The 25,055-nt window shown below is 40.2% G+C and overlaps 2 protein-coding genes across 3 annotated transcripts; one reads left to right on the top strand and one right to left on the bottom strand.

Annotated features, from left to right (window-relative positions):
* Positions 1-541: 541 nt before the first annotated feature.
* LOC137272281 (beta-lactamase domain-containing protein 2-like) lies at positions 542-17,705 on the bottom strand. Its single transcript, XM_067804643.1, has 8 exons — positions 17,399-17,705; positions 12,949-13,140; positions 12,013-12,112; positions 11,689-11,797; positions 10,638-10,760; positions 10,027-10,211; positions 7,524-7,784; positions 542-4,278 (listed from the first exon to the last, which is right to left on the bottom strand). Exons 1-8 carry the CDS (start codon positions 17,539-17,541, stop codon positions 4,090-4,092), a joined length of 1,302 nt encoding a protein of 433 aa, XP_067660744.1. The 5' UTR covers positions 17,542-17,705; the 3' UTR covers positions 542-4,089.
* A 1,691-nt stretch (positions 17,706-19,396) lies between these two features.
* LOC137272280 (polypeptide N-acetylgalactosaminyltransferase 13-like) lies at positions 19,397-24,696 on the top strand. Of its 2 annotated transcripts, none has more exons than XM_067804641.1 (4): positions 19,397-19,551; positions 21,289-21,570; positions 22,013-22,714; positions 23,737-24,696. In XM_067804641.1, exons 1-4 carry the CDS (start codon positions 19,538-19,540, stop codon positions 24,665-24,667), a joined length of 1,929 nt encoding a protein of 642 aa, XP_067660742.1. In that variant the 5' UTR covers positions 19,397-19,537; the 3' UTR covers positions 24,668-24,696. The 2 variants fall into 2 exon arrangements, with proteins under 2 accessions (XP_067660742.1, XP_067660743.1); XM_067804642.1 differs by having other exon boundaries at positions 19,427-19,535; positions 23,737-24,694.
* Positions 24,697-25,055: the final 359 nt, after the last annotated feature.

The following is a 25,055-nucleotide window of genomic DNA, read 5'->3' as shown; positions in this document are numbered from 1 at the left end:
ACAAGGCTGGTTGTGTTCACACACACACGCACGCACACACACACATACACACGGATTTACACTCGAGAATTTATACTGGAGTTGTGTGCCTCTAACCTATCATCGACTGTTTGTCGACAGCATCATCTGAATGTACTTCCAAGATTGCCACTCCATGCCTGACTGTTCATATGTGATATTTGGGACCCATTACCTTAGACTTGTGACTCAACTGCATGTTACTAGAAATCTGTATTGTGGTTCATTGTAACTTGCTCATTGTTTGCTCAATATATTTCTGAATATTTTAGACTTGCCTGTGTTATATTTGGCTGGTCCAGAGGGGATTCTCATACCTTTTCTCACGGTAATTTACTAACCGTAACAGTTTATACTAGATGATTTATTCCAGTTAAATATCATCGACCTGCATTTCATGAAGCAACAATATCTTGCTATTATACACATGACGACTCACCACTGAAAAGACTAGTCATCGAACTTGGCCCATCAAATTGCCTTTGATGACTTTCGAGAAATTAAGTACTAAGTACATCCATTAACACAGGTCATTTTCATGACTATTTATTTTCAATAATTTAGATTCAACGTCAAGTACATGGTACAAAAGGTATGCAGCAGACAAGTGCATTTGCAAAGAAGATATGGTACATGACAAAGTGATGGAGGACCTGGAAACAATGTTTCAAGTAAAAATAATCATAAATTGATGGAACCTTTCATGAACGCTTCATTTGTCATAAGACTGTGGACGAAGCTTAAGGGTAGAAGTCAAATGCCTTCATTCCATGTGAAAACAATGTGCTGTGTTGGTTTTTACTTGTAATACCCGTTTTCACTGTGACAATTATCACTCAGACATTTAATGAAGATATGAAGGTACAGTTCATTTCAATTCCAGTTCATCATTCAGAAAACGAACATATACATTCTACCCCATCAATCCAGCATATGTAGAGGGATATAGGATCTGTCATGAATATATATATATATATGCCCAAGGCCTGGGTTCGATTCCTCACATGAGTACAATGTGTGAACCCTATCTCTTCTGTCGGCTACCGTGTCCTTGTTGGAACATTGATTGCCAAATACAGCCTATAACCACATTCAATCACATGTTGATTTCATGAAAACGACAAGACAATAACATCACTACATATAGAGAACACAGACGAACAAATAACACTCCCTGCCTAAAAGTTGCTTAATCCGAAATTCAAAAGTAATGATGATAAATAATAGTTAGAGAGACGCGCTTCACAAGTTGAAGAAGGATTTTACATTTTGACAGGACTGGATAGTGAAGAAACGCTTTCACTATGATGACGTGTTTCTCCAAGGACAAAAACCCGCAAAGTTTAATATACATATATGGAACGCTAATAAACAACATGTGGAACACGATGTTCTTTTATACCAAACGTTTCACAACCATTTATGGAATCATAAGAACCCGGCAGGGACCACATTTATAAATAAACCGTTGAAACGTTCCCCCAAACCATACATGAAATAGATTTACAATTCCAGCTGTGTCAGGATGTTTGTTAAGGAGTCACTATCAGATATAGATCATATCGGGAGTAGGAAAAAGTTGAATCTTAGCAGCTAAGGCCTTAATTGTTGTCGCGCCATATAATCTTCGTAGCTATTGGAAAGGTGAAGTCACCCCCTTGTCATATCTTTAGAAATTATTTTTGCTAGTCTGTATGGTTATTCTTTAAATATGAAACAGATGAAGCCGTCTAACTGGCTTCCTTTGCGTTTAGTGGATACGTCGTTTGAAGGGGAATGCCCCTTGGTTGCATATTTGAAGGGTATCATACCACTGAAGCTCTCGAACCTTACGATAAATTGTCGGCTCGAAGAATTCAGTATAGATTTATTCACCGTTATCAAACTATGTTTCACCAACTTCTAGAATGCCTATCAAACAAATAGTCCCATACGATATTCCGATTCATGTGCATAAACAAACAGATCGAGAAGATGGCCAGCACAATGTAGACCTGCCCTCTCTTTCGGATAAATGTCTTTCTTCACATGAATATTATCCAGAAGGATGTCAAACATACCACACAGTGTTTTCTCACTACACCAAACGTAATCATAAAAAGCGTGAAATATGTAATTTATTTAAAATACCCTGTTACTGGTACACGAACCCGCTTCATGCTCCACCTTCTTGAGGTGATATATTTTGGGTTTTGGGGTTTTTTTTAACGATAGTCTTTGGTTATATAGTATTTGCCATACTGAGTTTTTTAAGGGTGCCTTTAACCTGTTCTTTGGTACACTTCATCAGAATCTTACTGCCCAAACACTGCAAGGTGAACTACTTCCAACCTTTCTAAGATTTGTCCTTGTACATAACTTAAAACTGTGCAAGTTCTTTTGTGAGATTTGCTCCATTGCTGGGAAATTGGATTTTACAGCTGATTTCATTTTGCCTTTATAATTGTTACTTTATAAATCACAATTTGTGAGGTCCTGCACAAAAAGAGTTTTGTGGTTATATGCTGTACATTGCCTTGGTTCTTGCTTGCAGATCAAAATTAAAGTGTCACACTCGAATATACAATTAATACAATTCCTTTCATACGTTCATTCCAGTGTTTGCATTTGCATGAAAGGAAAGAAACGTCCTCAGTTTAGTTTTTATCATAGTTTTTCACGCTCAGAGATCTCTGGAAAGAGTGCTGATTGCCGGTTTCACTATCTTAACAGCTAATACACAGTATTTATGTTCATCATCTTGCCATCATATAAACCATTTTACACCACCGCTTTTTTAACTGACCATTTGAGTTCATCATATCCTACTCACCACCTCTTTCAGTGCTCTTATCTACGTTTACTATCTGAGTGCTGACTGAAACGCGATATCTTGCACTGTTTTGTCTCGTGTTTTAAGATGTAATCAAACTTTCCTTCAGGACAATAAAGTATTATCTTATCTTATCTTAGTGTGCGAATTTTACGCAGATTCGCGAACGTTTTTATGATGTTCAATCTATTTCAACACTTTTCAATATCATTTCTAACCTGTTAATTTCGACATATTTGAAGGAACTTGAACTGAACACCATGATATTGAAATGAAGTTTTTCAATAACTCATCACTTCTATTTCAAGTCCTTTTTACAGGAAATTGAAACAAGCATAAGTGGCATAAAGGATAACCCCACTTGCTGACTCAAGACTGACTTGGAGCCACGTGAGGTCTGGGGTATTCTGCGGTCGTCACAGTTTGGCTCTAGACAGGGCATATAAGAATGCCTGTTGTTCTTTTGCCAAGTGATCATCTGGTGCTTACACTATAGACCAATATATGCACATATATCGTTAAACCAGGACCTGGACGAAGTGCTTTTGTTTTCCGTACATTTTTAAATGTACTCTTCTGCTTTTTTCACTGACAAACTATTCATTCATCTTAAGATATTGGCGTCATTATTTAAGGTGCAGTTCGAAATGTTAACATTTTGACATAATGATGTTTTTGTCTGTGTCACAGATAGTTTTATTAAAGAGCACATATATGAAAAATGCATTAGTTTTCGGGAACGAAGCCTTTGTACGCACAGAATGTAATGTGCATCCTTTGAACCTGTCAAAATGGTTAAAATTTGAAAATGAAATTAAAAATGGGTATCCCATAATTTCTATTTACATGTTTGCACGTGGAAGGAAGCAGGCACAGGTCTGTGATGCTTTGTTTAATAAGAGTACCTATCCGAGAGATGTCACTTATGCTTGAAATGCTATGTAGATATTCCTAGTGAAACTACGTTTTAAAAGTCCTTAGCAGAAAAAATGGACCAGTTCACCAAATCGATTAATAAAATTCCCTAAAGGAATATGGAAAGTCTTGCACATGAAGAGAAGCGGAAGGTTTGAAAACACGTTAACAAAGATATATTCCTGAATTTCATGTCGGGCAAACATCTGAACAAAAATCATTGTTTGTCTAAAAATACTATTTCCATCTTCGTCAACAATTATCCAGAAAAGAAAGGTGCCAACAAAATTGATATTCCGGCATATAAAAACCTGAATAAATAAATCAAAGTTTCTCGGTAGTTACTATTTCCTCGCTCGTACATAATCTTCCAGACAGTCATAAAAGGCAGCCTCCAGGTCGAGGAACCGTGGATCATCATACAGACCATGTACAGAGGCATGGTTTGTGATGTACCCCAAGGAGACTTGGTTGACGGGGTCAAAGTATCCGACTTGTCCTCCAAAGCCCGAGTGACCGATAACCTTCTGACCCTGAAAAACAATTTGTGTGAATGAATATTGGTTATGGAAATAAGATTATAGTTATTTATAACTGAGCATTTAGCGCTACATGCCAAATGACGAAATGGAAACCATGATATTACATTTATTAGGTAAAGATTTATTTTGAACTGTATTGGGCACACTAACCAATGGGCTACTGTCTCTGTTACGGCAGATAAAAATAATGGTAGCTATGTTTTGGGGTTTTTTTTTTTTTGTTTGTTTTGTTTTTTTGTTTTGAGAATTTGGAGTCATGAAGCTGCAGCAAAAACAATTCAAATTCACCATTTCTTTCCAAAACGTCACCTTGTAAAAACGCTTCAACGCCAATATGAACTTTCCCCCTTGTGTTAGAAGTGTTTGAGGAGATATTTGCGGTATCGATCACTATAAAAAGGCAAACGTTGTATTGAATTATGTCATTCGTTTTCGAGTGCAAAAGAAGAAATCTTCATGCCACGACCGATTACAGCCAATGGAGACATCGTCGTGGGCCAACGTGAAGTTGGGTAGTCGCAGTTTGCAGCTGCCCAACGACGACAAACCCGTCAACGTTCATCACAATACCATACATCGTGCGGCAACGTAGTAGGGGTACGGTGAAAAATGTTTTTGATGTCACTATCTCTAACGTAGGAATACTATCCCCTACGTTGAGGTTATTAACACCTACGTAGGGCATAGTAACTTCTACGTAGTGCTTATTGTATCCTTTCTAGGGTTCGGAGTATGAATTATGGTTATTATGTTGTGAAATGTTTCGTTATGCAGAACTTTAGATAGTAGAAATACACGTCGGAGAATATTCATGACTCTAACGCAGTGCTGCTATACAGTGCTATTGTGCGTGTGTTACTCGAACTGGTAAATGTACATCCTCTGTGACAATGGTGCAAGTTCCAAAGATTACTGTATTGCATCCTCTGAATTGTTTTCTTACAGAATGGACTGTGAGTTTGGAAACAGATCTGAATCAAACTATCTTCAACTCATTTACTAGTCACTGGAAGCTGTACAGTGTCATATATGATGTATATATGTTAAGTAATGCAACTGATATGCTTCATGCTGATGTTGATGCGTCTATTTCTATGTTTAATATATGATCTTATATGATGCATGTGAATGTTTTGTTAAAACATCCCACAGTACATCCCATGACGTTAACAATGTGTGGTATGATAAAGAATGTTACGGTTTAAAACAGTAGAAGGTTGCTTAGACACCATAGGAAATGTAAATTGCGCCATACTTATATTCAATATAAACAGCGTTGGCATAAGTATAAGTCCACTGTTAGAGGTAAAAACCAGATATTCCATAAAATTATTCCATAAGCGTTAGATAACTAGTGGTTTTTAGCCACAAAGAATGATCATCATAGATTCTGGTACTGTTTCAAGCGTATGCATAGAAGAGTTGCTAGAGCATCAATTTCACGTGCAGACTGGATATTGTATGGCTCATAATCGGTTTAGTTTGTATGCAAGAGGAAAGGCAAACTCTGTGTTGCCGTTATTGATTATAAAAAAATTCTCCGATAGTGTCAACGGAAATACGTTGCTGTTACTTCTTCGCAGAATTGGTTTGAAGGGTAAGTTGTTTCGTAGCGTTAAGAGTATGTATAAGGTTTTTAAATCTTGTGTCAGGACAAATGAAGGTTGTTCAGATTTTGTAGAAACTCCTAATACAGTAAGGCAAGCCTGTGTCTTGAGTTCTGTACTATTCGCCTTGTTTTTGAATGAGCTGGCGAATGAAATAATTAAGACAAACGGTAGAGGTATCCAGTTGTATCCTGATATCTCTGAAGTTGTTTGGCTACTTTGTTCTTGTTGAAGCTAGCGTCAATGATCTGCAGAACCGTCTTGATAGTCTCCTAGGTTGTTGTGAATCAGGGGATTTGACGGTTAGTATGTCTAAAACTAAATTAATGGTTTTTAGAAAAGGTGGAAAATCATCACGTTTGGAAAAAAGTAGACCGACAGTGGGATTAATGTGGACGTAGTTTCTAACTAAATCTATTTGGGCTTAGTTCTTACAAGCCAATTATTATATACGTTTTTTCAAAAAGCTGCAGTTTCCTTGCTATAAAGGCCAAGAAAGCCTTTTTGAAGCTTTAAGAACGATGTATTCCTATGGGCAGTTTACCTACAAGGTTTTCTTTACAATATTTGACTCCCAGATCATGGCAGTGTTGTTCTACGACTCCGAGTTGTAGGGCTTTCAGAGTCTAGAGTGTTTAGAGAGTACATTTAGCGATCAAACGGTTTCCTAACATCAGTGCAAGGGCTCCGAATGTTCTAGTTATGGATGTGAATGTGGCAGAATCCCAGTTTATTTGTCTTCTCTGTTCAGATGTGTCAAATTTTGACTGATATTTACCTGTATGTATGCATGTATGTATGTATGTATGTATGTATGTATGTATGTATGTATGTATGTAGGTAGGTAGGTAGGTAGGTAGGTAGGTAGGTAGGTAGGTAGGTAGGTAGGTAGGTAGGTACGTACGTACGTAAAGCATATGAAATGCTATATTCATTGGATAATGTCGATCGCCATACATGGGCTCCATCGGCTAGGCACGTTTTAGCTACCTACGGATTTGGTTACGTTTGAGCGTTTCAGTGTGTTGACAAAGTTGAAGTATTTTTGTCAGAATTTACGCAACGTATTACTGATAGTTAAACGCAAGAATGGTGGAAATCTGAATTGTCACGCAAAAAAACCTACCTCCATTGAAGCGCGGGATGTTGGGGTAGTACAGTGGTTAAAGCGTCACGTCGATTACCCGGGTTTATTAACCCCCATGTGTATAATATGTCAAGCCCATTTCTGATGTTTCCAGTCGTAATTGTACTGGAATATTGCTAAATGCGGCGTAAAACCAAACTTTACTCCATTAAAGTAAAATATTGTTTGTGATGGCAATGTGACTAGTCCTTTAGGAGCCTAGAAAACTATCAACTTGGCGTGTCCACTGGAAGAGGATAAATGTGTATCAACATATGGAATATGAACCTGTAGCAGTAACTCGAAATCGTCTTATGTCTGTTGTCCATGTGAATGACATATTACTAGGTGTATCTTCTTAACTGGACCTTATATGTGGGAAGTGTTTTATGAACTTCAGAATTTTGCATACTTAATTTGGCACCTGCCAAAGCAACTTAATGTAGTGTAAGCAAGAATGTGAAGGCTGTACGACTCTTTTTGATAATGTATTCTGCACCTACCTTATACTTTGGGTGAGGGAGATCACGAAATCCTACACCTCTGCCCCACTCTGATGTGAGCGAAGGAAATACGAGATCCTGGCCTGTTCTCAAACTGGTTGTCACCATCTTCCAAGTTTCCGGTTTGAGGAGTTGCTTCCCTTTGATACTTCCGCCCATCGCCATGTAACTGTAGAGTTTGGCCACACTGCGTGCTGTCCCGATACCAAGTACCGCTGACTGACCAATACTCATCTCGTCAGGGTCATTAAACGTATTGAACTGTCAAACAAATATACTGTGATGAAATGAAATGCTGTGAGCATGGATTACCCTACAGACGACTTAACCCATGGATAGACATTAAACATTGCATCCATGGGAAGAATCTTGTAGAGCTGGGACGGGCACAATTTTTCTACCCGCCTACCCCACCCCCAAATTTCCCTACCCTACCCGGATACCCATTATGCTAATTCCAGACATCAAATTTGTAAGAAATTGCAATATCTTTTCTCGGCGACTAAAAGCTCAAGTTTTTTCAATATCTTAACCGTGTTTTTTTTCCAAAAGAAGCGACTGTAATTTTGCCTCAACCTTTAAAGATAATACAATCTTTAACCTTTAAAGAATACTATTAACATAGGGTTCCAGGTATTGCTACAGGTATCCGGGTCCAGCTCTTTACGCTACCCATTCCTCCCAGGGTTCCGGGTTACCCGTCCCAGCCCTAGAATGTAGCTTGAACTGGAGTAAGAGATCACCTGTGCTTCAGTAGCAACGATGTAATGATTTAGTGGGCTTTGATTAATGCCTGTGCTTTAAACCGGGTTATCTCCGTGGACTGGGTTTTTTTGTCTTGAAAACCAGTATTGCTTCAGCTTTGCCAACACTGACGGCGGACATCAAAATGTCGATGGAGGGAGGATTGACATGAAATCTCCACGAAATCTTTCAGTGCTGGTTTCGATGCAAACACGCAACGCTGTCACAAAGTTGCCATTACAACATCTTATAACGTTAGGTCACAATGTAAGAACAACGTTGCACATTTTCGTTGAGGAAACGTTATTCTTTGGGCTTCTGAAAACGTTCTGACAACGATTTCCAATAACGTATCACTACAGAGATTTCTGTAAAACCTTTCACTTTAAGATTCTTTCTTTACTATGCAACTACAGATTCAGAAAACATAATACCAAAACAACATGGAAGTTGACGTTGAGGTGAATATTTGCTTGTTTCTGTTCAACTATTAAGGTTAACCAGAACGTTGTGACAACGTGCAAACGTTCGCATCAAATCACTTTAAGCTTGTGGCGACGTAAAATGACACATAACAACGTCAGACCACAACGTTGTGACAACGTAAAATGGGAGTCCACGGAATATCGTGGACACTAGACAGGTCAAAATGACTGGTCCAGTGAGCAAGGTGTGTCGCAAGGAGTGTTGAAATATTGCAAGACATATCATTACTTCTCAAGACATATTTATACTTCTTAAGGCACATTATTACTTATTATACTTCTCCAGAGACTGTTTTAAATCTCCCATTACCGTTGTGCAAATGGTACGGCAAAATTATTTTTAAAATATAGCGAAGTATGGTTATTGTGTAGATTGTAATTCTCACTGTAACACTCATGCTACATTTCAAAAGTTTCTTTCTCTGTATCGCGATAGTGTCATAGCAATATCGTAAACATTGCTCAAAATCACAAGAACCATTGGATGTAAAACAGGTGGATACGTTTCCGGGATAAAGTATTTAGGTATTTCTATATTGTTAGTAATCTTCGTGAGTCAGATGGATTTTTCAGGTATAGATGCTGACTACCAATATCACATCGTCCAGGACATATAAGGACATATAAGATGGATTTTTCAGTAGACACAAATACACAAAAATACTTAATGCAATAGTACAAATACACAATAACACATAAGTCCATATGGGTAGATATTATACATACTGGAAATACGGCAATATAGTGGTGATCATTTCGGTCAAATTGTAATATAAGTTAGGATTAAGCCTTATCCCTAGTATATCAATACCCCCACTGTGCCAATCAAGCTTACGGTCCTGGCACAAAATCATGTTACTACCTGCCATTGAGCCTATCCATACTGACTTAGTCTTATCTATATATATTCCTAAACCAGATATTTGTTACACAGTTGAACGTTAAATCTACATGGGTTCTGTGGTAATAGCCGACAAAGATACGGTAGACACAACTCTAATGAACTAAGTCGATTAGTGACGTGGGCAAAAGACCTGGCTTCGATTCCCTACATGGATACAATGTTGAAAACTTAAACGACTTCTAACCTATGTTTCAGATATCAGATAGTTCATGCCTGATACAATCAGTTGAAAGCTCTAATAATGTAGTACCTACCTACCTACCTACCTACCTACCTACCTACCTACCTACCTACCCACCTATCTACCTACCTACCTACCTACCTACCTACCCACCCACCTACCTCACGCACTGTCCGAAGAGCCCCTTACCTTTAAACCCAAAACATTAAGTGCCTTGCCAGCGAAACTTTCCGGGAAGAACATACTACTGGCAAAGAGGTTAAACAAATGCCAAGATTGCACGGATTTGACAATCGACTCCAGGGGAGACATGTAATGTCCCCGAGCTACCCGATGTACCAAAGATTTAGGGAGACCGATGTGGAAGTCAATGCCTGCAACAGAAACGTATAAAACTTTCATTAGAAGCATCCGATCAGTGGACAGAAGAATTTTAAATCAAAAGCTGAATTTTTTATCGCCAGTAACTTCATATGGCTTAATTCACAACGCCTCCAGTTTCTTTTAGACTGATTTTAAAGACTATGTAGTCGGTAAAATTCGGTACCCAATAGATGTTAATTCCTTTCTGTGAAAACAATGATTGTACCCAAGTGGGAAGTCAAACCCGGGTCTTTGGCGCGATGCGAGAACGTTTCAACAAGCAAGCTACCCCACTATTTGAGAAGAATACAGTGGCCAGGATCAGCTAGATTATTTTAGCACAACCATGACCCTTTGTCCTGTGACGTTACTAATAACGTCCTTTCCTTACAATATTTTGTTTTAAGAGTATGACATATCTGTCTTTGTTTGCTCACCAAACGGTTCGGCGATCTCCTCCCGGAATATTTGAGTCATGTTCCTGTGTTTGGGATCTGCCATCCTGACAAGGGTATCCACGTAAAACCCAAACGTAAAGGCATGGTAACCATGGGCAGTGCCTACACGTAATGAAGATATGTGTTAGCATCTATCTATCTATCTATCTATCTATCTATCTATCTATCTATATATATATATATATTGGTTGGTGCATGTACTATATGCCGTAAACTGTCACAGATTTCCACAAAAACGTAATTGATTCCTGAAATGACATGTTATTTGTTCGAATGTAAAAGATTTAAGATATAACGCGCCATTTATACATTGACATCTGACCTACCCAAGACATTTGACGGTCGCTAGATTATGAACAGGTAGAAGAAATACTTGTTTCCACATAAATTAAGCAGCATTTCTTGTAATCAGAACCGCTGTTTATGAGACATCTTGTGACATTGACCTTGAATATAGATTATTCAGAACATGACCTGTCGTAAGAGGCGACTAACGGGATCGGGTGGTCAGGCTCGCTGACTTGGTTGACACATGTCATTGGTTCCCATTTGCGCAGATCGATGCTCATGTTGTTGATCACTGGATTGTCTGGTCCAGATTCGATTATTTACAGACCGCCGCCATTTAGCTGGAATATTGCTGAGTGTGGCGTAAAACTAAACTCACTCAGAACATGACCGAGACAAATTCACATCTCAGGTTCTTGAGCTGAACAGCGACGTTTGCACTGAGAACTATCGCTAATGACTCCAAAAGTCACGAATCTGTGAAATAAAATATCCCAAAGGATATATGGGAGGCGTTCCGTATCCTACATCTGTACAAATATGTAATTTGCGCAAACTCGAAGTGAATTTGGCATTCCAAAAACACGAAATGAAGCTAATAGGGATGACGATGTTGTTTATTCCATTGAAACTAGTATTAACAGAAATAATGAACGTGGATAAGCTACCTTACTGCATTGCATACCACCATCATATGAATCACTATATATATCACTTGCATATGAATCATACAGAGACCAACCTGGTTCCCAAAGAGGCGTTACCTCCTCCAGCCGTCGAGTGAATGCTTCCTGGTTGTCACGGTATTCACGCAGACTCGTCTTGTTAGCCCCAAGTGACACCAGCCCACCCTGTGGATAAATATGCCTTAATATTCCAGATGTAACTGTTGTGTTGATATTCATACCCATTGGGCTAATTATTTTCAGCACACGTCACCTTGTTCTTACAGGGTGCACGTTCTGTCCCATCAAAACCACCCAATGCACGTTGTCCACATATTGATCATATATGTTCAAAGATAACTTCATGTTTTGTTGTCTTATAAGAAACTGGATCAGCCTACCTGATGTCCCAGTAACTGCTCAACAGTTATCTCCCCTTTGCCGTTCTGCGCGAATCCCGGCCAGTAGTGGGCCACCGGCTTCTTGTAGTCCAGCCATCCCCTGGATGTAACCATGGAAACAACGGGTTTTATAAAAGTCGTGGTTGGCATGACAAGATGTTTTTGAAATGCATTTAAAGTGGAATACATGAGAAAAGCAAGATTTATGGATGTCAACGCTTTTATTGGGCATAACACGACGTTTCTGGGTGTATGCTTGTTCCTTCATTATCTACAATAAAGAAGCTGACATCCATCAATCCCCCTGTCATTATATGAATGATGCCAATCAACTGCTTAAAGTTTGAAACAAGGTAAAGGGAAGAAAAATAGTTTAGCTGTTCGATATGCAAGGATGGCTGCACTTAATGTAATGACCCGTGAAGGTCCCGGGGTAGAATAGGCCTTCAGTAACCCATGCTTGCCATAAAAGGCGGCTATGCTTGTCATAAGAGGCGACTAATGGGATCGGGTGGTTAGGTTCGCTGATTTGGTTGACACATGTCATCCGTTCCCAGTTGCGCAGATTGATGCTCATGTTGTTGATCACTGGATTGTCTGGTCCAGATTCGATTATTTACAGACCGCCGCCATACAGCTGAAATATTGCGGATTACGGCGTAAACTAAACTCGCTCACTCACTGAATTTAATGAATAAAAATAACAAAGAAATCACAGGCAGTCCTTTCGTGTGTGTTTAAAGGTATCTTGAGTGAAGGAGGATGGCACACTCCATCCTCAGCAATATTCTATCAATATGACGACAAAGTGCACAAGAGTCCATACAGGATACACATCTTAGGTTTGACTTTGGATATACCTTTAGAGTTTCTCCTTGAGATGCACAGAATGTTCATTTTTATTACATCCCTTTAATCTCCTGTTATGTCACTCACTTGTCTACCATCCTCGCTACGGCGATAGCGGCCATGCCCTTCGTAGTTGAGAAGACAATGCACATCGAGTCACTGGCCCAGGGTCTCTCAGCCTCCTCGTCAGCATAACCTGCCCACATGTCGACCACAACCTCTCCATGGTGATACACAGCGAAAGCCGCACCCCGCTCCTTTCCACTTTCCACATTGTCTCTGTCGGACAGAAACATCACGATGTCAAAGCAGGGAGAACAAACATATATTTTTCTGCGGGAGAAAAGAGGCAGAAAGATAATTTTAGGTGAAAGGCGTAGGAGAAACACAATTTTGCTGAAAAAGAACATTAACAGGAGAAAGGAATAGAGAATTTTGATTGACAGGAGAAAGAGATTTAACTGGGAGGAGAAGAAAACAAAGAAGCACATCTTGACAGGAGAAATTGGAAAGAAAATATACATTGTTTTCCAAACAAAGAAACACTACCTATCGGAAGGAAGAATGTAGACACAGGTTGTTTAGCAAGAGAAAGAGCAAACATAATTTGCAGGAGAAAAATTTATATAGGCGAAAGTAAAAGTACAAAGAAGCATTTTTATAAGAGGGAAAATGGCAAAGGAGAAACATTTATGGGTGAAAGTACAAACATACATGATATAAATCAAGTGTGCTGGGAGAAAGAACGTAGAAACATTATTCTGTATGAGAAACTAAAAGAAGCATAAAATGAGAGGAGAAGGAATAATGAGAAATCAAATTTGGCAGGAGACATGACAACAATAATTTGACGATAAGAAGGATGGCGGTAGGACACAGAGACCTGAGATGTAATAGGAGAAATGAAACAGTCTTGCAGTTGGAATGACATTGAGACAGTTTGTATTAAGTAACAAGTAACACAAGTAATGTGTAATGCGTAATGCAGCCGAAGGAAGGACACAGAAACATGACAGAGAAATGTCAGAGAGACTTATGTCTGGCAGGAGAGAGGAAACATTGACCCAATATGGTTTCATTGTCTGATTTCGAGGTGAATAATGTCATAGTCAAAGTCATGTGCGTGTTGTTGAGCGTTTGAATTAGGAACAAGAGTCATTATCTCTCATTTCAGATAATGTTTTCTTGACAGTCTTTGACATAACTTCATTCTGAAGCGTGACGGTACATCGTTGCACAAATCGAATCTGGACTGATATGACGGAGGCAAATTAGAATATCGTGTATCTATATAGTTTTCCTTCGTTGCCAGTGATACGGGAACAGATGCTGAAGGCATTGCTAACATACGATAATATATATTAGGGTGCTCTTGTGCGAAGCGACCTTACTGATAGGACTGTCGTTAGTTTGTTAAGGTGTTGGTCCGATTGTCCTGGCACTACGATCGCTTCGTAGATTGACTCCTGGAACAGTGGGTGTATTTTGTACATTGAATACATTAAACTGAGGGGGTGGATATAAACAGATGAAACACGATTGGTCAAAACATAAACATGGTCGGTATTGTATGTATCATGAAGAAGACTTCACTTGTGTGCATGTGCATAGAAGTATGTGGAAGTGATAAACAACTGAGCAGAGTAGGACCTTGTTACAGTTGAATGGAGAAGCGTGTTGAGTACACAATGCGGCTGATGTAAGATAAAACGATTCTGACTTTCAAAACACCATATCTGTTAGAGGCACGTCATTCAATGGAGGTGATGACAGTGGTGGCGCAAAGTGAAGTCACATTAACACAGTAGTGTTATAAGGCAAAACACCTTATCAGCCGGATGGAAAAGCTGCGCGAAGGTCTGGCTCAGTCAACTGAGACTTGTTCAGCCATTTTTCGAACCGCAAGAGATTATCATTTGTTTGACTGAATGACTCATACTCTGGAGTGAGAGAGTGAGCATGGCTTTATGCCGCTTCAGCAATACTTCAGCAATACTTCAGCAATATTTCAGCAATATCCCAGGGAAGACCAGTACTGATGTGGGGAATCGAACCCGGGTTTTCGGCATGACGAGCAAACGCTTTAGCCAACGTCACAGCCCCTCAAATCCTGGAGGAGACCATCTATACACCAGCCTTGCGGGAACATGTATACCAGTAAAGCAAAAAAATAAATAAACATATGGCACGATTGGTACATGTTCCTGTAGCTACACACATTGCATTACTCGAGCGCATATTACATCAGTCACACACATGATGCAGTTGGATAAATCGTCCATATGTTGCCTGACTCGCAAACATACAATCTCTACGTTTATCTTACAACGCCATTTATGTAGCGTAAGACTTAATTTGCACAATTCTACCAATTTGTGTAAGGCTGTATGTAAACGGGTAAGTAATATATTTACGAGTAAGGCAATATTTGTATCAACAAACAGTATGTGAACAGGTAAGTCAGTATTTGAATGGGTAAGACATTATGTCAACGGGTATGTAAAAAGAATGCAATACTTGCCTACGAGTAGCGCAATGTTTACGGGTATGGCAATACATGGGTAAGGCATAATTCGTACGGATAAGGCAACATGTGTGGAAGCAAATCAGTATAACGGACAGAGCTTTGTGTGAAGTAATGTATGTAGGTGTTAGGTTCTATTTATGCAAGTAAGGCAATTTGTTTACAGGTAGAACTACATGTAATATATTTACGGGTAAGTGAATGTATGGAATATATGGAGTAAGGAGAAGGGGTTGTAGTAGTACCAGTAACGAACTATTTTCATAAGCAATATAATATGTGGGCCATAGGGCCATATGTGTACTTGAAGGGCAATGTTAATATGTTGGGCAATATGTGTACAGTAAGACAATGTTCTTAAGGGTCAACACAATACTTGTCATGCACATATTATCTTACTTTAACACATATTTCGTTACTGATACTCAAACATCATGCTAGGGTGAGGCATTGTATGTATTTATAATGCAACATATATATCAGTAACGTAATTTGTGTATTAAAGAGTAAGGCTTAACGTGTATATTTCAGGCAATATGTGTACTGGTAAAACAATACGATAATGTGTAATACAATACGTTTATGAGTACAGCAATATTAGAAAGAGTGAGTTTAGTTTTAAGCCGCACTCAGCAATACTTCAGTTATATGGCGATGGTTTGTAAATAATCGAGTCTGGTCCAGAGAATCCAGTGAGCAACATCATGAGCATCGATCTACTTAGTGGGTAACCGATGACACTTGTCAACCAAATCAGCGAGCCTGACCACCCGACCCCGTTATTTGATTCTTATAAGCATGTGTTCCAGAATATCAATTCTGGCAAGGATCTCCATGGGTGAACAATATTAGGATGAATAAGGCCATAGTACCAATCAGGCAATGGTTTCTATGGTAAAACATCATATATATGTGTGAGGCGATTCGTAAACGGGTAAGATAATATGTGTACGCGTGACTCAGATTGAAGAGCAGCATGACATCAGCATTGTGTATGCTGATAGAATGTGTGTATGGGTAACGCAATGTTGTAGCCGAAAAGGCAAGACGTGTGGGAATGCAAAGTTAAAACGCTGCGTTTAGCAATTTTTTATGGGTAAAATACAATTTGTGTAGAAGTAAGTCTGCATGTGAACGATACTTTTACATGTGCAAAACTAAGACAATTTGTGTAGAAGTAAGTCTGCATGTGGACGACAAGATTACATGTGTAAAACTAAGACAAAGTGTGTAGAGGTAAGTCTGCATGTGGACGATACTTTTACATGGGTAGAACTAAGACAATTTGTGTAGAAGTAAGTCTGCATGTAGATGATACCTTTACATGGGTAGAACTAAGACAAATTGGGAATATACGTCAATAATTATTCTGAAAGCGTAATAGAAGCCATGAATGTTGATTTATATTAAGTCGGTCAAAGAACGCATGTCCTATCAAAAGTTGAGTGGTATATTTACAGGGACGCCAATACCTGTACAGGTGAACCCCTATGTGTACATGTTAGGCAGCAGATCACATGTAATCAGGTCAGTCTGGGAGTGAGTCAGGCCCAGTGTCATTCAGTGTTATGGAGTAGATTAAAAAATGCCTATGTGTACATGTTAGGCAGCAGATCACATGTAATCAGGTCAGTCTGGGAGTGAGTCAGGCCCAGTGTCATTCAGTGTTATGGAGTAGATTGTGTGGGTGAACAAAAATGCCTATGACGAAGCAAATGTGCATTTTATCACCTCAAAGGTTTGACTTCATAAAAAATGCTGAATTGCGTACCCGCATCAGAAAATCGTTCACACCGTATCAACCTATTTAAAACTGAGCTGTCACAGTTCACACTTCACACTTATAATCTACAGATATACTCGTGACACAACGTTGGACTACCGGTTTCGGTCCATAGTCCAATACACCGACCAGGTAGCTGTAACTTTGAAAACAAATTAACCTGAATTAACCGACTCTAGGAACAATGTACAAAATAGAAAGTATTTTTACGCCTTCACTATGTAACTTACCTCAGGGTGTCAGCAACTTTGCGAAACTTCGGATGAAAATAACCATCGACATGAGGCTTCAGTTTCGGGGAGAACAGTCTAGGCAGATACGTGAACGCCAGGGTGAAGAGAAGAAGGGTAACTCCCCAGCGTATCAGTCCCATGTTAAAAAAAGCTCAGCAATACGTGAATATATGTGAGTCTTAGCTCAAACGTCTGCAGTTTATAGCTGTACACCCTCCCTCCACCCGACAGTCAAGGTGGATACCAATAAGGACAGCGAAACCGGTTCATGTATGCTGTCGGCTACTTTCGGCTTTTTTCGTGTAGTATGCGGTGAGATATCTTTTGCTATAAGGTAAATACGCATTGACAAGTTCAACAAGTAACGCTATAGTCGTACTGAAGTAAGCATTCGTGTAATGTGTACATGACTCATTACTCCACACTAGTCTCTCTCTCTCTCTCTCTCTCTCTCTCTCTCTCTCTCTCTCTCTCCAACCCCCCCACCCACCTACCTCTCCATCACACACACACACATACACACAACCCACACCCTACAACCCCCACTCCCTGCAGAGGGAGACACACACTAAGAACAAATTGCCGGGACTCAGAAAGTGGCTCAGGTTTTGGAGTAAACCGGACTACTCAGTGTCCGGATTTGACAGATTCCACTGTATACGTGTGTGCACCTACACACACACACACACACACACACACACACACACACACACACACACACACACACACACACACACACACACACACACACACACACACACACACACATATATATGTATATATATATGTTTTTGCTTCTTTGTTGTTATTAGATCTGCGCCAAATTTATCTTTACAGTAAGCAGCCTACTTGTAAAGTAAATATTACTTGCTGCAAGCAATTCTCTTGCAACTGTATACATTATAACACTGCACAATATTGCCGTTGCATGTATTCCCACATAACCACGTGCTCATATGAACGCTGCATGCATACCTTAAACCAGTTGAATGCACCCTCATACTACTGTTACACTAATATATAACGCCATATAGCTGGAAAAGATTAAGGTGTCAAGTAATGACAAGTCAAACTACTTAAATTTAAACTCTGGACCCGGATATGTCATATTATCCATTCGCGTCCCAGGCACGGGTGCAGCGATTTAACTGAACGTAAATATTGACGATTTAAATCTTCAAATTTAAGACTTCAGCTCACCCATGTTCTCGTGGCTATTGTTAAGGAGATCCGGTTCACTATTTCTTAACTATAACTTAAATACACTTGTTAACTAGAGGATATGACGTCAACTCATTTATGTACGGTCACACTAACATGGATCAACTACAGATAAACTTGAATTATTAGAGTCTATCCATTCTTTTCTTGTATTGTCAGCTTTGTGCTGTAATAGTAAAAACGAAATTCTACTTATCTATTAAGAATTTTCCGAAACTAATGGTTCTAATGCTACAAACTGCTATATTTAGTTTTTGATTGTTATATAAAACTATTGTTTGTTTATTAATAGCATGTTTTCTTCCTCAAGATTGTTATATCTACAGTTTTATTTGTATTCCGGAGCGGTATTCTAATGAGCAACATACAGCTCCGTTACCGATTCTGTTCCTCTTTTGTAAGTATGTTAAATCATATAGCTCGAATGTTGCTCAGTGCGCCGTAAAACTGAACTCATATAAAAGATATGTGCACTTCAGTGCAGCTATTGCATCCCTTATCAAACTTAAGAAAGTAAGTCGGCTGATCCATCGCCAGTTACACTGATTCAATTAACAGGTCATTCTGGGGGAAATAGAATTAAAATTACATTAACGTACTTGTTGTGTGACGAATGAAATGAGAAGCAGGCGTGAATGTCGTACAATCTATTTTCATCACATGCCCAACTTCACGTACACGTTTCATTGACCTGTCGCCAAATACTGCTGCACGGGGAAGATTAATCTCGTGCAGCACGTGCAGGACGTGAGTAATGGGAAGATTGAAATACGCACCTTTCAATGTCGACTATCGTGCAAATGAGCTGGGTCACCGTGACAGCTGTTCGTGTATACGGCGAGAGTGTCGCCGTGCAGGTTACTCCACAGATAACGCACAGCACAGTACAGCACAGGACCACAGGACCACACAGGTATGTCCGCGCACAGGTACGTATTTATCATCACGTATGTCAGTTACAGTGGTCAATTGTAAGTCAAAACATTGATTAAAGAACAGTCTCGTTTCGCGTTTATTGGGTTCTACAGACATATTATAACACTACGCTCCTAATTCTTGCAAAACAGGGAGCTCTGACAAACGGAAACCTGGAAATCGTGGAAATCTTAAAAACTGCTATTATATATATCAATCTCATTGAACGTTACAGAGCTACACTGAACAAGCGCAAACACCAGTGAGCCGGAGGCATTGTGAATTATGTTACGACCTCGACATAAAACATTGAAATACGGTGTTATTAAAGTTTACAATTGAAATTCATTTGTACATACCATTTACAAGGAATGCAAGGAACAGGAATTCAGTGTAACCAGAGTTGTTTGTGGTGTCCATTTTCACTTTCATACGAGAAAATTCGCATCGGCTGAAAAGAAGGTCATTATCTGAATCGGTTAATGACACTCATGTGTCGGTATGTGTGGGTGATCATGTTATGTCGTTAAAGGCTTTTAGTTAATATTGCGACGTTTTCATGTGGGATGCAGTTTGAAGTAATCATATCTCAAGAGAGCCAATAGAATAAGACATATGATCGTTTTTGCAACGTCGATTACAACGCGTATGCCGGCATCTATAACAATTCAAGACTTATGAAACTGGTAATGCAGAAGGCTGCAGTGCTGGACAGTCTTCACATCCCCAGGAAAGTTCTTGCTGGGTTGGACTCAGCTTGGCAGTGCTTCTTTGGAGGAGGAGGGTTATCTACTTTGGAGGAGGCTTATCTACTTATGCTGAACCGGGCTAACGTGTCTGTGCCACGATCACTCGAACCCTCTTTGCTGCATGTATTTATCGTATTTCTCCACTTAAAAGATGCCAATCAAACAGACTTTCATCATGTGTAAATAATAATTGTAAGCGGTTGTTACGTGTAGTCAGGCTTGCGTGACAACATCAATATTTATCAAGTGCACAAACGTAATTTTTAATTGATATATGGTCTAAGTGAGTGAGTGAGTGAGTTTAGTTTTACGCCGCAAGCAGCAACATGCCAGGTATATGGCGACGGTCGGTAAATACCCGAGTCTGGATATGATGGGCTGAATGAAGTGGCGGACCAACATACTGGGAATGAGGGCATAAAATCACCCAGTGATACTATACACACCTGGTAGCTATTATTGTTAGCATATATGATACCACATCCTCGACCTGGTCCCCTTCACAAGTTCCGGCCTCAACTGAGGGGACTGAAAGAAAGTTAACTGTTTTTGTTCGGTTCCTGTTATTCACTTGTTAGACCTTTACCTTCCTGTGATTATACAACTATAACAGCCTGTGTACATTAGCACAAATAAAACTATTATCAGTTATGGTTGTTAAGTGTTACCTTACAGGAGTTCATTTCTGGTGTACCCCAATGTGGTAGAGCAAGAATATTGCCAAAAGTGGCGTAAAACGATGCTCCCTCAATTACTGACTGTAGAATAGTGACGCCCCTTAGATCGGTGTAGCGTGTATGCTTGACACTTAGGTTTACACCGACACACACACACACACAATTAAACGTACCACAAACGCATACGCACACGCTACGTACATACACACAACAACAACAGCAATAACAATAACGCTAAATATGGTACAGCGTTTATCATCAACCACACCACACCACATATCTATGGACCATAATTTCAGTTACGCAGTGAATCGCTTGCATCCAGGTACCAGGGCTCCCCAGGTAACTCTCACGGTGCAGTGAAGATGGGCCAGAGGAAGAAGGTGATGCTGTGGACTCTGGCTGTTGTGACCTGGTTCTTCCTCCACACCATTCTTCTTCTCGTCGTACTGACCGGTGTGTACAGACCCTTGGAAGAAGAGGGCGGGGTAGAGAAGAGGGTAGGGACGGGATCAGCCAGCTTTGAAAATCCAGCACCAGATCCTATACCCAAACCAGCGCTTTCGTCTCACACACGGCACGAGCGGAGGAAAATGGACTTTAAAAGGTTTATTTGACTTATTTCATTTATTCATTTGTTTCGGTTTGCATCTATCATTGTAGGTTCAATCTCGATATTTGTCAAATAATGAAACATCAATACTCTTGCGACACACACACACACACACACACACACACACACACGCACGCACACACACACACATATATATATATGTATATTATTTGCATCTGTCCTCGACTATTTACGGGCTAGCTGACGTTGCGGGATTTACCGGTTTGCAAAAAAATCACGTCTTTGTGCGTAATTAATTTCGTCTACTGTTAAAAAAATAGCCTGCGTATGTTTTGGGGCTGACGTTGTTGAAATCAGCAAAGCACGCTTTCAGAAGCACGAAACTATCAACGGAATGAAACAGGATATTTTGTCTTTGTGTGTGTGTGTGTTTTGAGTGTGTGAGTGTGTATTTCTTGGTTGTGTTACATTCCAGGAAAGGCAACAAGCTGCATTTCAAACCAACATCGAAGACACAGAAAGGGTCTTTTGAGAAGTTTGTCATCGGCCCAGGGAAGATGGCTCGCCTTGACGTCGCTATGCGAAATATTCTGAGCTCCCACTCGCGTCCAGGAGACGACTACTACGGTTTCAACGTCACTCGCAGCGAGGAAGTTCCCTTCAACAGGGACATCCCCGACAGAAGATCACAGCAGTGTAAGGATGCCACATTCAACTACTCAGCCTTACCGACAGTTTCCGTGGTAACGCCAGTCCACAACGAGGCTCTGTCCACCCTCGTCCGTCACGTGTTCGCAATTCTTTTGCGCACTCCTGATCAACTGCTGAAAGACATTATTCTGGTGGACGATAACAGTACGTTTTCTTATTTAGGTAAAGATTTGGACAATTATTTTTTTATTCTTGACCCTCGAATAAAGATATTGCGGAACAATGGTCGCGAAGGGCTTGTAATGTCAAGGTTACATGGTGCCGATGTTGCCAGGGGAGACGTAGTTGTTTTCCTTGACGCCCATATGGAAGTGTGCACTGGTTGGGCGGAGCCTCTTCTTGACAGACTCAACAGCCAATCAGCTATCGTTGTGCAACCAGATGTGCCTGGAATCGACGGTGACACCTTTGATATCGAGACTGGCCACACTGTTGCCTTTAGAGGAGGGTTTGGTTGGGACATGAGGTAAGAAAGATGTTGATAGCTAAGTAAGTGTTGGTATGTATCGCTTTGTGTAACTATGTAAAGTATAGTGTATCATGCCATCCTGTATTGTATGAAGCTCTTCAAGTGACATATACATATACTTGTGCACATTTGGACAGTTTTGGACACGTGATTTTGTGTTCGAACCTGTTCATGTCATCGGATCCCAGTGGCGCAGATAGATACTCATGTTATAGATCACTGGATGATCTGCTCCAGAATCCATTATTTACAGACCGTACCCATATAGCTGATAGCTGGTATATTGTTGAGTCTCTAAAACAACCGACCAACTTCAGTCTGCGTCACTGGTTTGCGAATGGAACGTAACGGAATACGCGTGTGCTGCTTCATATATAATGCATACATTATTTGAATTTTGCTGGTCGCGGCGTAAAACTAAACTCACTGACTCGAATCCAGTCTCAGACCATAGGTTTCCAGCACCGTTACTGTGCTCAAGGGTTTCACGACAGTTGCAAACGTTTTAGACCCCCGGGATTTCCTCCCACATTAAGCAGACTCACAGTGATATAACTTGAGTAGATTCTAAACGTCAAACTCAACTCACGATGCATGTTATTTTTGCTAAACATGATGATTCGAGAGATTCAATTAACAATCAATAATGGTTGGTCTTAACTGAATATATGGATTTTTGCTAGAATGTTTCTGACGAGTATGTGAAACGAGTGAGTGAGATATACTTTAAAGTCACACTCCTGTAACCCCACACCTTCCCCACCCCACCCCACCCCACCACTCCCATCAGCCATAGAGTGACAAGGGCGAACACATAAAACAACCATAAATACTGCAATAATTCTGTACAGTGGACAATACGATGTCTATTGTAGGAACAATACTGATAAGGTCGTGAAACCATACCCAACCACTCACTGATAACACAAAGGGTTTTGTTACTTTTTGATTCAATACTTCAGGGTCCTTCAGGGTCCCCTTGCGATTGATTTTAACATAGGTGTATCTCCCTCTTGCAGGTATGCCTGGATGTTTGTTCCGCCATATGTTTATCAGATGCTCACCTCCCGTACTGATCCAATTCCAACGCCTGTTCTAGTTGGCTGCGCAATAGCTATAAACAGAAAATATTTCAACTCAATTGGTGGGTTTGATCCAGGGCTCCAGATATGGGGCGGGGAACATTTTGATCTGTCATTCAAGGTATGGACAAGCGGAGGCAGAGTGGAGACGGTACCGTGCTCTAAAGTAGGTCACGTTTTCAAAAGCAACAAATACAGTTATGGTCCCAAAGGCAAAGGATACATTCTGGCCAGGAATCTGCTCCGAGTTGCTGAGATCTGGATGGACGAATATAAAGACATTGTTTATGCTACATCCAGAGACCTCAATGGGAAGGTCCCCGTATTCAATGAAGCGGAGCTGGCGTCCATTGAAGAACGACGTCAATTGAGACGACGCTTGAAGTGCAAAGACTTCGGTTGGTTCCTGAAGCACATTATGCCAGAGATAAAGATTCCAACACGGGATGCTCGCTTCTTTGGGGAGGTGACAAATCATCAGACAGCAGGATGTTTCTATGTCATGAAGGATGGCTATATTGGTGTCACATCTTTGTGTTTTAAGTTTAGAATTATTCCCGAGAACACCTTTACTATAGATGAATCTGGTCGGATGTTATATGAAGGTGCGTGTGTTGGATATGATGAAGGATCGAGGGTGTTGAAACTGATGGAATGTCCGTGTGTGGCTCGAAGCATGACTTGGCCGAAATGGGCAGTCAACTCGGACAGCCAGCTGACCTACACTGATGCCAGCGGAACGTTGTGTGCAACACACGTGACATCAATGACGTATGTGCATAAGAGAGAACAGGTGGTTCAGCTGATGGATTGTGAAGTAGATAATCAATTTCAAAAATGGCATTTTATGTATCATTTTGTGTACTGAGCGTTAGTAATATATATTCGTTACATTTGTGTTTTGTTGTTTCTTAGAGTGTTTGCAACATCGCTGTCATTGCGATGATCCAACAGTTTGACTGAAGGTTGGTTCGACTGGTTGGTTTGTTGTTTAGCGTGCAGTCAGCAATATTCCAGCTTCTGGAAAGAATCTAGTCTGGACCATATAATCTGGTGATCAATACCATGAACATCGTTCTATGCAGTTGAGAAACGATGACACATGTCAACCAAGTCAGCGGTTCTGACGGTCGATCCCGTTAGCCCCCTCATTCGACATGATCAATTCTACTGCGATATTTGTTACAGGACATGCCGTTTCTATGGAATTCCAATGCTGCATTTGGGGCGGCTGATGTAGATTCAACTAATCTTCG

This window comes from Haliotis asinina, chromosome 2, assembly GCF_037392515.1.
Source record: "Haliotis asinina isolate JCU_RB_2024 chromosome 2, JCU_Hal_asi_v2, whole genome shotgun sequence".
Taxonomy (NCBI): domain Eukaryota; kingdom Metazoa; phylum Mollusca; class Gastropoda; order Lepetellida; family Haliotidae; genus Haliotis; species Haliotis asinina.
Note: the sequence above shows the minus strand (reverse complement) of the source record. Positions and strands in the feature narration are given on the sequence as shown.

Bases quoted from the DNA above. Each gene is read 5' to 3' on its own strand.
- LOC137272281 (XM_067804643.1), bottom strand. From the start codon at position 17,541: ATGGGACTGATACGCTGGGGAGTTACCCTTCTTCTCTTCACCCTGGCG. The intron at 13,141-17,398 runs GTAAGTTACATA...TCTGTCCGACAG, and splicing joins AAAGTTGCTGACACCCTGAG to AGACAATGTGGAAAGTGGAA. The intron at 7,785-10,026 runs GTAAGGGGCTCT...TTTGTTTGACAG, and splicing joins TTAATGTTTTGGGTTTAAAG to TTCAATACGTTTAATGACCC.
- LOC137272280 (XM_067804641.1), top strand. The intron at 21,571-22,012 runs GTTTATTTGACT...GTTACATTCCAG, and splicing joins AGGAAAATGGACTTTAAAAG to GAAAGGCAACAAGCTGCATT. The intron at 22,715-23,736 runs GTAAGAAAGATG...TCCCTCTTGCAG, and splicing joins GGGTTTGGTTGGGACATGAG to GTATGCCTGGATGTTTGTTC.